Source organism: Chlamydotis macqueenii, chromosome Z, assembly GCF_036417535.1.
Source record: "Chlamydotis macqueenii isolate bChlMac1 chromosome Z, bChlMac1.mat, whole genome shotgun sequence".
Taxonomy (NCBI): domain Eukaryota; kingdom Metazoa; phylum Chordata; class Aves; order Otidiformes; family Otididae; genus Chlamydotis; species Chlamydotis macqueenii.
In genome coordinates, this window is record NC_141593.1 from 66292135 (window position 1) to 66306145 (window position 14011).

Here is a 14011-nt window from a genome sequence, read left to right on the forward strand (position 1 = left end):
AACGATGTAACGAAGTGCAAAGGATATTATTGACATTAAAACAGCATAAGTCTTTTTAGGAATTATGAAATACTGAGATGACATTTCTCATTCTTATGAACTGACTGCTAACCTCCCTCTTTTTAATGCTAATGTACTTATAACGCTGTATGACTATGACAGACTTCATTTGTTAATTTCATTCAAATAAAGCTGCTGGAGCACAAAGATGTTTGACTACCTAATGAACAAATTGAATAGTAAAAACAAATTGAAAAAGATACAAAGCTAGAGTCCCAACTAGTGTGAATTGGTACAGTCTCTGTTGGCTTAAAAGATGTGACAGCCTCGCATATTTGAAACAGTGGCATTCTCATTCTTAACCTAAGACTGAGTCTGCAACACAGTGGAAGCCTTCTTTAGAGGAACAGGAAAGTAGAATTTTTAAAAATAAACCTATTATTAGCACCTGTTTTTTTATTCAGATTTCTGCCAAAACAGCAAAGGGTGAAATGCTGAGCTTACTGCCCTGGGTATAGACTTTGCTGGATCTGTGACATATCAGCATCTTTGATCATCAAGCCCAGAGCATCACACATTCTGATCTGGCAAAACTTAAGCTCTAGAAAAATAGGCTGTGCAATTCCATGTAGGCTTAGGCAATCTCCATGAAACCCAAAACTCCACCTGGCCTAATTTCTTGTCTCATCTCCCTACTCTTTGCACTTAGCTCCACTGATAACAGGTGCAACAAAGCAGCCAAATAAACACTTGTAAAGTCATTAGCCAAAAGAATGAGCAATAAAAACTTTATGCGAGAGAAAGCCAGCAGTAGAGACAGCCAAATTCCAGTGCAGTCTTCTACAAATAGTATATGCCCTAAGTTTGGACTGCGACAAATAACAGAGCAAGAATACTAGAGATAAAATGAGTACCATCTGTATGTGGGTCCAGAGATCATCTTGGTTAGCATTTGAGAAGGAAAATTCTTTCAGATATGACTGTACAGACACAAAACAGAAGTATCAGAATTCATGAGGATTCAATGAAAAACATTAGCGAGGCAAACAGCAATTTGTACAATTGTAATTTTCAAGCTTATAGATCAAGATGAAGGAGTTAGTTCTTCAAACTTACATTAAGTGCTCTGATAAACAACTTCTCTGTCAGGAAACCAGAAAGCATCCAGGTAATAGAAGCCCCCTGAAGTACAAACAAAGCTATGAGACAACATGAATTAATATTGCAATTATTACTGCAATATTTTTTCAAACTATATTACAGATAAGTTAGTCAGGCTACTCCTAATCTTCGTATTTCACAGAGGTTAAAAATGTTTTCACCATTTCCTTCATAGCCAAATAGATTTGCGACATCCAATAAATTTGTGTATGCAGAAGAAATAAATTCTGAAGGACAACCTATAAAAACAACCTATAAAAAGCATAGTAATTCAACAGTTTCTCTCAAACCTACTTTGTAACATTTATTCAGAATATATAAGAAATGGAAAAATTTTTTTTTAACCTTGTTGTATGTGATGCTGTCAAACAGAGACATTAAAGAAAATGGTCCTTTGATCTTGTCTTCACTCTCTGACAGTGATCTAACTCCTATTTCATTGTCTTCCCTTAAGACGGGTTGTACAACGTGATCGTAAAAGATTTTATCCTGCAAGAAAAAGACAAACCTAAGTGAGCTGAACAGAAAATACCTTTCCTTGAGGAAAGAATGTAGATTACAGGATTAGCAGTAATAGAAATAGTTTGTCAATAAACAAGGAACGATCCTTTTCCCCCTTCCTTAACTTTCCCACAAAGTAAAAGGGACCGTACATCCAGTGTAACATTAGTAATCAGTGAAAATTTTACATCTGAGAAGACTGTGGGTTTAGGCCTGACAAAGACAATTACACTGTAATCCTCAGGGAAAACTAAACCAACTATATCAATCAGCAAATGAATAAATACTGAGAACTGAAAACTTTTACCTCATTTACATCTGTATGTCATTAATATGGCAGAATTTTCCTCCTAAATTCTCTGTTTCTCCTGCTGGAGCCCAGAGCAACAACCCTGAAAGCTAAGCTACTGAGGGTAGCAAGGCTTAACTACGCACCATTTGTGCTGTTAGCCAGTAGGAAATATGGAGAGAACACAACTCCTTTGGTGTAAATGAGTAAGTTCTCTTTTTGTCAAATGATTATTCAGTTTCCCCCAGCTGAGCATCTGTTCTAAGACAGGACATTATTACAAAGGTAAAGAAAAAAACCTGAATTTTTAAAAGATGGCAAGTCACTTTGAGCACTTTTACTTAGGAAGAACACAAGCTTGCAATTAACAGGATCAAATATGTTGACCAATTTTTGTCCTTGTAAACAGCCAGTAAATTTAATTTTCATCATTCAGTTTGTGAATGGACGGTGTTCAGTGGCACAAAGTCTAGTGGCACAAAGGCCAGTAACTAGCAGTGCAGCCCAGGGGCAAATATTGGGTCCAGTCCTGTTTACCATCTTCACTGAGGATCCAGATCATGAGGCAGACTGTACCATGACACAAAACTGGGAGGAGTGGCTGGTAACACCAAAGGGTCATGCTGCCATCCAGAGGGACGTGGACAGTTTGGAGAAATAGGCTGACTTATAGTTCAGCAACAGGAAGCACCAAGTCCTGCAGCTGGGGAGGAACAACCCCAGGCACCAGTACTTGCTGGGGGCCACCCAGCTGGAATGCAGCTTGGCAGAAAAGAGGGCCTGGAGGTCCTGGTGGACACCAGCTTGAACATGAGCCAGCAATGTGCCCTTGCAGCAAAGAAGGCCAGTGGTATCCTGGGCTGCATTAAAAGGGGTGTTGCCAGCAGGCCAAGGGAGGTGATCCTTCCTCTCTACTCAGCACTGGCGAGGACACACCTGGAGTGCTGGGTCCAGTGCTAGGCTCCTCAGCAGAGGAAAGACACAGAGGTACTGGAGAGAGTCCAGCAAAGGCCACAAAGATGATGAAGGGACTGGAGCACTCCCCTGTGAGGGAACACTGAGAGAGCCGGGACTGTTCAGCCTGAGAAGAGAGGGCTCAGGGGGATCTCACCAATGTATAGGAATACCTGAAGGCAGGGTATACGGAGGACGGAACCGGGCTCTTTTCAGTGGTGCCCGGTGACAGGACAAGAGGCAGTGGGCACAAACTGAAACACAGGAGGCTCTGCCTGAACACAGGAAAATACTTTTGCACTCTGAGGGTAATCGAGCACTGGCACCAGGTTGCCCAGGAAGGTGATGGAGTCTCCATCCTTTGAGATGTTCAAACGCTGTCTGGAACCAGTCCTGGGCAACTGGCTCTAGGTGGCCCTGCTTGAACAGAGAAGCGGGACCAGATGACCTCCAGAGGTCCCTTCCAACCTCAGCCAGTGTGTCATTCTGTGAATGTGTATGGCCGACAAAACTGCACAAGCCCTGTATTCTCACATCTGAGTAATTTACTCTGGATTTCCAAGGCACATCACATAACTCAACGTTTACTTTATGAACATAAATAAAATGGCAATTATTGATTTTAGAAAGGCAAGCTTCTAACTGAAAAGATTAAAATGAAAAAGGAGACAAGTATTTATTTCCAAGTAAAAAACTTGGTGGCCTTTACACTTTTAAATGTCATTAAAATATTGCATTACAGAGAATAAACTGAGCTGTTGTCGAAGGTCAAAGCAGAAGGTTAGCACACCCCATGACCTAAAAATCCTTCTGACAGAATTTGTTTGAAATGCCTGTATTAGTTTCCAATTAAGCATGTAATTAAGTACTTTGGTGAAGTAGAAAAGGAAAGTACCAAAGGTATTTAATCTGAAACAAATAAAAAGGAGACTGGATTGACTGCAGCCTTGGGCTTATCCAGACTAAAGGCTTCTCCTTTCTTCAGAAGCTGTGGGTACTGTGCACAGACATTTATGATTGCCCAGGCAAGTGCACCATCTCATGGCTACAATTAGCAGCACCTATCTTCTGTCTCAGAATTTAATGATGGATGGAGTTTTCTAATACACTGAGATATATGCTTATCCCCATTTGGGCAGAACAGGAAGGAGTTTTACCTGGCTGTCAGATTAGCTATGTGCATTACATTTGCCTTACCCACAGACAGACATTCACGGACCCAGTAGAGTACATAGATTTAAAATGGCCCTAATTAGTCACTGCCTGGCAAAGATACCTGAGGTGTGGGATGCTTGGAAAAGAGCTTGTGCAGGCAGGGAGGCAAAGCATTAGCTACAGGACCCAGGAGAAGCAGCTGAGTTTGCTTCAGATTTAGGGCAAAACATCAGCTCCTTGTCACTGCAGAATCACAGCTACCCAGCTGTCCTCTGTATCAGCTGTAGGTGAGCGGGTTATGATCAGAGCCCCCAGCAAATGGAGACCCTCCAGGGAAGAGTCAAGACCTATTGGTCTTTCCCAAGGGAGTTAAGTTACTAATTCCATGGCTTAAATTATGTCTTCTGCACCTTCCTTTTCTTTGTACATGCTACAACTTCGTTACTTTAGCTTACTTCAGTAACTGTTAGTACTTACCAGTGAAAGCTTGGGTTCAACAAAGGTTGCTCCTAGGTACTCAAAGTAAGATGCCAGTCCCTCATTAAGCCACAGATCATTCCACCAGTTCATTGTAACCAGATTTCCAAACCACTTAAATGGAAAGAAAAAATATCTCAACAACTCTTTAGACTGCTGTTCTAATTTTTGCAGGTTAAATACATAAATCTATGCTGAAGTAATTTTATTTAATGTGTACACATCAGTTGCATAAAATGCTGGATACTCCTTCCAATAATGAAAATTCAGTAGAAAAATATGCACCTTGGGAAAAGTAATATCAGGCTATGATTAAAAGTAGGACATTTATCAAGCAATTACAAAAACATTTTTCCATGTTTTTAACAAAAGGAAATTGTTGGGGGAATGATAAACAGAACTGGGGAAATAACAATTTCCAAAATCAGCAAATCTTTGTCCTGGTAAGCAATAACATTTCCACAACAGCTGCTAGGTACTCATATTTGGCAGTTCATATTTAACAAAAAAATCATCACTCGTGGATTTGTACTTTATTTGTTAATTCTTAAAAACTTGAACTACAACTTTGTTTTAAAATAGTTAAGTACTACATTTGCTTTATTGGCCTGCAATAAAAACACTCTGCTCATATGAAGGTCTGAAAAGTTACAGACCTTGTGTAACTAGTGCACTAGCCAAGTTCAACTCTTTCACTAACTTTGTGGAGTAAGTGCAAACAGTTGTTGCTCTAGCAAACAACAGCAAATTAAACACAGTCAATAAAAAGTGAAACTACATTATAATTCCAAACCAAATAAGAAATATTTTGAAAATCTCTATGAAAACTGGACAAAGGTCCAGCTACAGTGTAAAATGTGTTCATTTTAATTTAGTTCTATCACACCACAGGCTGTTTCTTACAGAAAAACAAATAGCTTTTGCAATATGTACATGCACTGCCATTACAAAAGAATACTTATGAAGTCCATTAATTCTCCCACAAAGTACTAAGTATACTGTAGATGGAGAGCACTGTGTCATCCCTACATCCCTACAGTATCTTCTAGTATGGCATTCAGGTACTGTGTAAGAAAAAGAATAAGTAGCCCATTATCAGTTTTGTATCAATGAGTCCTGTGCAGTCATGCAGTCCGCAGTATCACAGAACCTGCTTTTATTATTGATTTATCAGTGGAACATACGATCAAATAGCCTTTCAGCATTCTAGTGCTCACACCTCCTACTGTCAAGTCACGATTTTTCTGTTAGTTATCAGTGACTGCATCATGAGCAATTGGAAGGAAACAACCTCATAGACAAATAAATATACAGAATTTTTTACCACATGCCTGGTGTCCTAGCTCATGTGACACAATAATGGCAATCATTGCCTTTCTGCTTGTGAATTTATCACTTGGGAGGTACAGCAATGATGATTCCTGGAAAGTCATTAGCCCCCAGTTTTCCATAGCACCTGCTCCAAAATCAGGCAGTGCGACCAGATCTAAATTGATTCAAAGAGAGGAAAAAAAAAAAGGTAGTTTTAAAATTTTTGGAAGTAAAACGCTAACATGATTTTAACGCTCATACTCGTTTAGTGTGCAATTAAAAAATACTACATTTTAGTGTAGTATTATGGCAACGCTCTTGCAAACGGTCCGTGAAATTTCTTCTTGTCATACTTTTAATCTACAATTGCCACTCTTTCAGGGAGTCACATAATAAATTCCCATGAAGGCCAGATCTGTACCGTATTTTGTAGATACAAATGTTTTGAACAAAAAGGAAGGCTGTATTTTACCAGTGCTAGGAGAGATTATATTCATTTCTGGCTCTCAGAAATCTTTCTCTATATGAGTTTCTCGTGTGTTTGGGAAAGATCACACTTACCTCTTTCTTCAGCCTAGTAACTGATAAAAAGCCATCTTGCTCTTTCAGCTCTGTGAGCAGAGGGATCCTTTCCACTCTTATTTGTAAGATGCCGTAGAAACATAATCTCTTTGTTTCCACAGCAGAGCCTCTACCTCTGTACTACCCTTCTGCCCTATGCACAGGGAGCAGTTTTCCAGTTCAAATGTGAGAGGTGGAGGAAACATCAAGGATATCAAAGAAAGATACACTGTTTAAACTCATCAGCAAAGAGCAAAATTTGGAAAAGATACAGAGAGCATTTTAAAGCAGACACAGGCTTATACTCCAAACCAGCTGACCATGAGCCAGTTCCAGTACAAAAGTGATGCAGTTAACCCAAGTGTGGTGCTGAACCCAAGCAAAGCTAGACTGCATCTCAGTGGGGCTTACCTCCTCAGGCTTACAGCAAAAGTATCTCACTTTCGATGAGGCAGCCCTGACCTAGCCAACTTAGGGCAAAAGAGCTCACTTGTAACTGCATTAAAATCAGGTGAAAACAAACCCTTAAATATCCTCGATTTTCAAAATGTGTTTATTCTGAATTTCACATTTTGAGTTCGCAATAGAAATCTCTAGCATTTACAAGGAGCTATTCTTGGTTGATCTAATCCTATTGATTTTTAAGCAAAACTTCAAAGAAAGTCAGTGGGAAATGCAGTTGGTATTGCATGACATTACAGTGGGGATTGCAACAGTACTACAGCATTCTGTGAAACTGAAATCTTACCTATCAGGAAGCCTCCAAAAATGTTGTTCTACTTCAATTTTGTAATATTTTTATACTAATAAATGAATGTATTAACATTGCTGCTAAACAGAAGAACACAAGCATGAAAAAGAATTGTACTGCCCTTCAGCAGCTTGTATGAATTCTAAGATAACAAAATTAAATAAGTGAAGATTGCATATATTACATTTTCCATAAGAAGTGTAGTGAAGAATTCTGCAAGTTATTCTAAATACACTGGGAGATAATACTTTTACACAGAGGAAAATTTCTTTCTTTCAAGTGCCAAAATACAGATTTGACAAATCCACAAACTAGTCAAGAAAGGAGGGAAATTCTTCCCCCACAGTCCTGCAATCTGCTAAGATCACGAGCATGTCCAAAACTCAATTTAAACAAGAACTGTCTCCTGTGCTCTCAATATTCCAGCACTTTGTACAGAAGAGCACGTTTCCCAATAATATTAAATCTGAAGCCCTTGGGAATCCAAGTAAAAGTAGGAGACAAACTGTACAGTGGAACTACAAAATGGCACCCTTTTTTCTTGACTTAACTGACTTACCTGATGTCCACTGTAAGTAGAAACAATGTTTTCCTGCAGGAATCTTTTTTTTCTGGGAAGGAATGTGCAGGAACATACAGCAAAGTCACAGATATATTGAAGAAAGCAAGGAATGCCGTGGGGAGACGGGTTACAGCAAGCATGGATTTACTAGGAGGACACAAGGACTACAACATCCTTCCCTGGTATGGTCTATGCATCCCATAAATCGCCACATGACTGAACAACTCCTTTCTATCCGCTCTGTAGCCCCATCTGCCCCTTTATTAGGAAATGATGCTTTAAAAGAATGAGTGGGATGTGAAGTGCTGAGTGATGGGTTAATAAGAGCCACGATGCAGAAAGGAGAATTCAGTGAGTTAAAGCTTAGGGGTTTCATTACATGAATGTGGTAAGCTGTAAAAAGAGAATACTGCAAAAGAACCCATTGCTTCTATGAATGTTACACCATCAGAAGCCATTTCTGGTGCACTTAAGAAAAAAAGTAACCTCACCTGTCTTTGGCAGAGGGTAGCTGATGTTAAGTAAGTCTTCCAGAAATGAAAATATTGGGCCTGTGATATTTAAAGCGTAGTCAACATACCCATTTTTAACTGCCTCTTTCCGAGCCCAAATACGTATCTGCAATAAAACAAGGAGGTGTTATTTTAGACAACACTTATATTTTCATTTTCTTTGCTTCTCTTCTGTGAATCACTGTTTGAAAATGCTGTCTGTCCACACCAGACCATGCAATGAGGCTTTTAATGAAAAAAAAAAAAACAACTCAAGTTTTGCTGTACGTAATAAAATGTGGCACAGAGCCTAATCCCGCTAAAATCTAGGCGAGTTCAAGCACTTCAAAGGGCCGAGACTTGAATCCAACTATACATTGCTGGAACAGACAGACTCCTGGTTTTTCTTTTATTAAATGGGAAATGCTGTAGAACTATTCAGAATTACACATCTTAAGACAATGTATTTCAGCCAGTGAGTCTGGGTAACAAACTTTCCTTCAGATCACCACTTTTTCCCTGAAGAGAGAGAAATTGATGTTCAGAGAGCATTTGCTGTCCAAACATACACATATCTCCTCTTGAACCTTCTCACAGCCTGAAACAGACCACTGGCCTCCCATTGCTGCTGGAGACAGCAGATGACATCTGAGCAGACGACATCTGTACTTCTGAATAATGGAAAAAGCAGCAACAAGCAAAGCTTTCCCGTCCTGTGCCCATTTGCTTTGTCACAGTACTGGAGACGGCCGCTACTTGCCCAAGGTGATGGAGCAGACTGAGAAAAGGTTTATGTCTCCATCATGTCTCCCTGGATGTGAAACCCCAGGTGCCTAGCAGCTCAAAACCCCCACATTTCTTGCATCTAAATGTAATACGTGGTCTCATGAGGAGCTGCACAGCCAGATGCTAAAAGCACAGTTGGGAAGCATCAGGATTTAATCGACAAGGGAAAAAATAAACCATATTCAGTCAACAGAGTATACTCAGCCTCCGAGCTCCTCTTTGCCATTACGGGCAAAACAGACTTGACTCGATGAAAATAATTTCATTTATTACCAATCAAATCAGAGTAGGATAATGAGAAGTTAAAACTAAATCTTAAAACACCTTCCTCCCACCCCTCCCTTCTTCCAAGGCTCAACTTCATTCCTGATTTCTCTACCTCCAGTGCAGAAGGACACAGCACACGGGGATGAGGAATGGGGGTTGTGGTCAGTCCATCACATGTTGTCTCTGCCATGCCTTCCTCCTCAGTCTTCCCCTGCTCCAGTGTGGGGTCCCACCCGCGGCAGGCAGTCCTCCACAAACTGCTCCAAAGAGTCCTTCCCATGGGCTGCAGTCCTTCACAAACTGCTCCAGTGTGGGTCCTTTCCATGTGGTGCAGTCCCTCAGGAACAGACTGCTCTAGCGTGGGTCCCCCAAGGGGTCACAGGTCCTGCCAGTAAACTTGCTCCAGTGCAGGCCACTCCCTCCACGGGTCCACAGGTCCCACCAGGAACCTGCTCCTCTGCGGGCCCTTCATGCATCACAGCCTCCTTCAGGCATCCGCTTGCCCCGGTGTGGGGTCCTCCCCAGGTTGCAGGTGGATCTCTGCTCCGGCGTGGGCCTCCATGGGCTGCAGGGGCACAGCCGGCCTCACCATGGGCTGCACCACGGGCTGCAGGGGAATCTCTGCCGGGAGCAGCATCACTGCTCCCCTTCTTCTTCACTGACCTTGGCGTCTGCGGCTGTTCTTCTCACATATTCTTACTCCTCTCTCCACTGGTGTTTTTATCCTCCTTAACTACGTTATCCCAGAGGTGCTACCACCGTCAGTGATGGGCTGAGCCTTGGCCAGCGGCGAGTCCATCTTGGAGCCGGCTGGCATTGGCTCCATCAGACATGGCGGAAGTTTCTAGTAGCTTCTAAGAGAAGCCACCCCTGTAGCCCCCAGCTACTAAAACCTTACCATGCACACCCAATGCAGACATACCAAGTCCAATCTTCACTTTTAAAAGGAGCTAATGTTGTGCTTCCTAGATTACCTCTGCAGTATCTTCTCACCTTGTCCCACCTTTCCCCAGTAGGATGACAGTGAGCTAACCATGAAACTAACACGGTGCTGTCATTTATTAAGGATAGCAACTATATGCTACCCTTAATAGCTTTATGCTTGAGATTACCATTTATTTTGGAACAACTTGCTACATATTTTCCCTGATGACTTTCAGCAAAAGAACAAAAGTGAAACAACTGGGGCCAATGGAACATATTTGTTTACAAATTCCCTCAATAAGCTTTGGTCATTGTGGAGTAAGAGCAAAACTGAATACTCACTGATGAAGAAGCTTCAAACACAAAACAGACACTTTTGGAGGTGAAAAAATGTGCCCATTCCAGAATAAAAGGGCTAATATACGAAATGCTTGGAGCACAGTATTGTTCCTAATGATGTCATGACGCTGCTCCTCAAAGGGCCTTGAAGAACAAGGCACTGAACTTCAGTGGTCTGTCACAGCAGTGGAAATGGATATTTTTTTCCAATCAAGACAGCTAAGAATTTAAGAAGACCCTGAATTATGACCAACACTTTCTGCAAAGTAGCTGCCTCTAAAGTTTTACCATACAGAGCCCATACCTACTTGTGGAATTGTATGAAATGATCAGCACAGGACAATAAACTAATTGTCCTAACGGAAAGCTTTCTGCAGAATATCTGCAGGATAAATGTTAGCAGTTTTGCCATGTAAGCAAATAGTTTTGGAATGGAAAGCACCGTTAATGTCTGTGATATCTTCTAAAGCACATGATGCACCACAGAGCCAAGTTCTGTTGTAAACTGCTATAATGTGTTATGCAGCCTCATATTTACCTCGTTTCTCCGCTCGGTTCTGGTGACATAATCAAAATCACATATCACAAAAGCAGTCAAGTAAGTCGACATTTTCAGCGAAGTGTTAAATGTAGTAACAGTCCACAGGCTTCCATTTTCATCCTTCATTTCAGATACATCTAGGAAAAAATACCAAAGAAATATTCAAATCATTGCTCTTCCATAACAAACAAGGAATTCTGTGTTTTCTGCTTTTTACACCTCTCTTCAATATGCTGTATTTCTGCATTAACTTCATATGTTTCTGGTAGAAGGCAAGCAGCCAAACTCATTGCTACTGCCATGTATCAGTCATGACCTTGCCTGCAAACACCAAAAATCCACTCCTGAGCTTCTTAATTGAAGTCTTGGAAGGATATCAAGCTGCATCAGTTTTAGGATGTGGGCAAACCGTGGACAATTTATCCCATGCTGCATATCTCTAAAATGTATGATCTATTATGATTTAAATAGAGGTCATGTGTGCCCAAGAATTATGAAGTATTTAATCATATGCCTTCCTTCTAAATAAGGGCGAGATAGACAAGACTGGGAGGGAAAGAAAATGCTTCAAGTGATTCTCACAGAGATTCCATCTGTTATAACTCCTAAGTTACTTAGCTTCCATGCAAATCTCATAAAACTTCCTTTTTGACAGCTGAAAATTATTTAGGTAAAAAATAAAGATTCACAGCATTGAACTGCAGGGGAAAAAAAAGCCATTAAGAAGGAGGCAAGAGATCCAGCAGATTTCTGTAGGAATACTAATTTGTTTGGAATCTGATACCCCATATGCATCCCACATGAGATCCCAACAAGGGAAGGAGGAGCATCTCCCGAGCCTTATAGTCCTCTCGTTCTTATTCTGCACATACTCAGGAGGCTACAGTCTCTCTGTCTGGTAAAAGAAGTTTTTCTATGTTGTAAACATGTCTTAAAATCTACATAGAATGAAAGGAATCCCTTAATATCACGATTACAGGCTTTGCATACTAAGGCTGCCATTTTGCTTTAAGCAGATGTCACGCAGCAAGTCAGAGACACTGACTAAGCAGTGAATGCCAGGCATTAAACCCTATACAGCCTCCAGAAATCAGAGGAGAGCACATTGCAACTGACAAAATTTTGGAACTATTGCCATCAGAGACAGTAATTGAGAATAACTCCCTCCAAATTTTTACATTCATAGGCACAGATTTTCTGTGCATTTTCAAGGCATTAGTACAAGGGCAACAGAACACTGCTCTATTGGATTATATAGTCTGTTCAGATAAATTACCCCCTTTTAAAAAATAATTTAGTGGGGGAAAAAACCCCTAAGTCTACTTGCTGTTTACCTACCAATAGAAGGCATGTTGGAAAGAGCCACATAGCTTGGGTCATGGACAATCCTGATATTAAATGTGGCCTTCATGGCAGGTTCATCAAAACATGGGTAAACTGTTCTGGCATACGTTGGTTCCAGCTGGGAGGCAATCAGCATACTGTATTAAAAATACAAGTAAGATTAATCCAGCATGCTACAGCTGATCAAAATCAATACACAGTGCGTAAGAACACCAAATCAGAAAAAGCAAGAAGTCAATCACATAGATTTGGAAGAGGTTTGGTTATTATTTAAAGCCATGATTAAATCCCCATGCCCAACAGACAGTTCAGTTTGGATGCTTCTACAGAAAAGCAGTCTTTTTAAATTGGGTCTTTTTTTTTTTTAATCACATTTTAAATATTTGAGCTTTTCTAGTTTGTTTTTTAATACACTTGATTAAAGTTTTGCACGCAGCAGGCGAGTACTCAAAAGTGATAAAATGCTCGACTTTAATTTCATAATTAGAATCTCTCTCTACACCTGCTCCTCTCTAATGCCTGCATTCTTATTTTGATGGCGCGGTGCTGTACCAGTGCACTGGCAAGCCCAGAAAAGCATTCAAAAGGATCCTTTTCTACCTTACGCTATGGAGCCTTGCCTCACTTGGGCCAGACCTCTGTGACACACAGATGGACGCACTCCTCCTGCTTGAACTAACTGAACTTTGGTCCAGGCAGATGCTCAGCAAGTAGGCCTAACCGAAGTTAACACTATTATGTGAGGTTATCAGTGACAACTTGTCAAGAAACCCAAAAAACAGGTTTGGCTGGATGCTGGGCTGGTAAGTGGCGGGAACTACATTAACAGCAGAAAATCCGACCACATATCAGCCCCTTTACACTGTAAATATGTGCAGCCATCAGGGTCCATTGAGCTCCCCCTCCACAGCAGCTGCTGGCTTGGCAGGGATCTCCCTTTCAGCAGGGACACCTCTCAAGGTTACCCCGCGAGCCTAAGAGATCCCTTACCAGACACTGATAGGTTGGTAAGTGACATTTTTTGCATGCATGTAACATATAGCAAGCTTACGCGATAATCTTTGTATCCCATACTGATTTTAAGCGTAGCCAATAGCAGAGTATTAACTGCTAATCCATCTGTACTTATTAAATATTTTACCTACCTAAATTTATTAATTAAAGCTCAATAAACTAACTACTAGACTAGATCTGTCTGAGTGATCTCTGACTCTTCTCCTGCAATACACGCTGGCTGGAATCAAAAGACAAATCACCATGTCCCATGGCCAAAGTTTCAAATAAGAGCTATACATCTGTTCACATTAGGGTATCTTTACCAGGAATTAGAAAAAATACACATGCAATGGTTCTCAACGTTCCATACTTGTCAGACAAGTAGCAGCCAGTAGCTGGGCACACAAGAATGGCATAATCTCCCATTTCAGTGATCTCATTACTATCACAGGGCTAATATTTTTCAGCTGTAGTTAAAGTTTTCCCTAACAGTGTATTCACACCAGGTTCGCAGAGGCTTATGCTTAGCAGAGATACATCCCAAATGAGCCAGAAGCCATTGGGACAGCAGCCATACGTTAAGTAACAGTATGTAATGAGT

The 14011-nt window shown here is 40.8% G+C and overlaps 1 protein-coding gene across 1 annotated transcript in view; it reads right to left on the reverse strand.

Moving 5' to 3' along the window:
- LVRN (laeverin) overlaps positions 1 to 14011 on the reverse strand; it is a 37803-nt gene that overhangs the window by 17311 nt on the left and 6481 nt on the right. The window contains exons 2-9 of the mRNA XM_086770592.1: positions 12409 to 12551; positions 11068 to 11207; positions 8214 to 8340; positions 5869 to 6023; positions 4538 to 4651; positions 1507 to 1650; positions 1117 to 1182; positions 915 to 980 (exon numbers count right to left, since the gene is read on the reverse strand). Of these exons, the coding sequence (XP_086626718.1) occupies positions 915 to 980; positions 1117 to 1182; positions 1507 to 1650; positions 4538 to 4651; positions 5869 to 6023; positions 8214 to 8340; positions 11068 to 11207; positions 12409 to 12551 (955 nt within the window). The remainder of the gene's footprint in view (positions 1 to 914; positions 981 to 1116; positions 1183 to 1506; positions 1651 to 4537; positions 4652 to 5868; positions 6024 to 8213; positions 8341 to 11067; positions 11208 to 12408; positions 12552 to 14011) is intronic.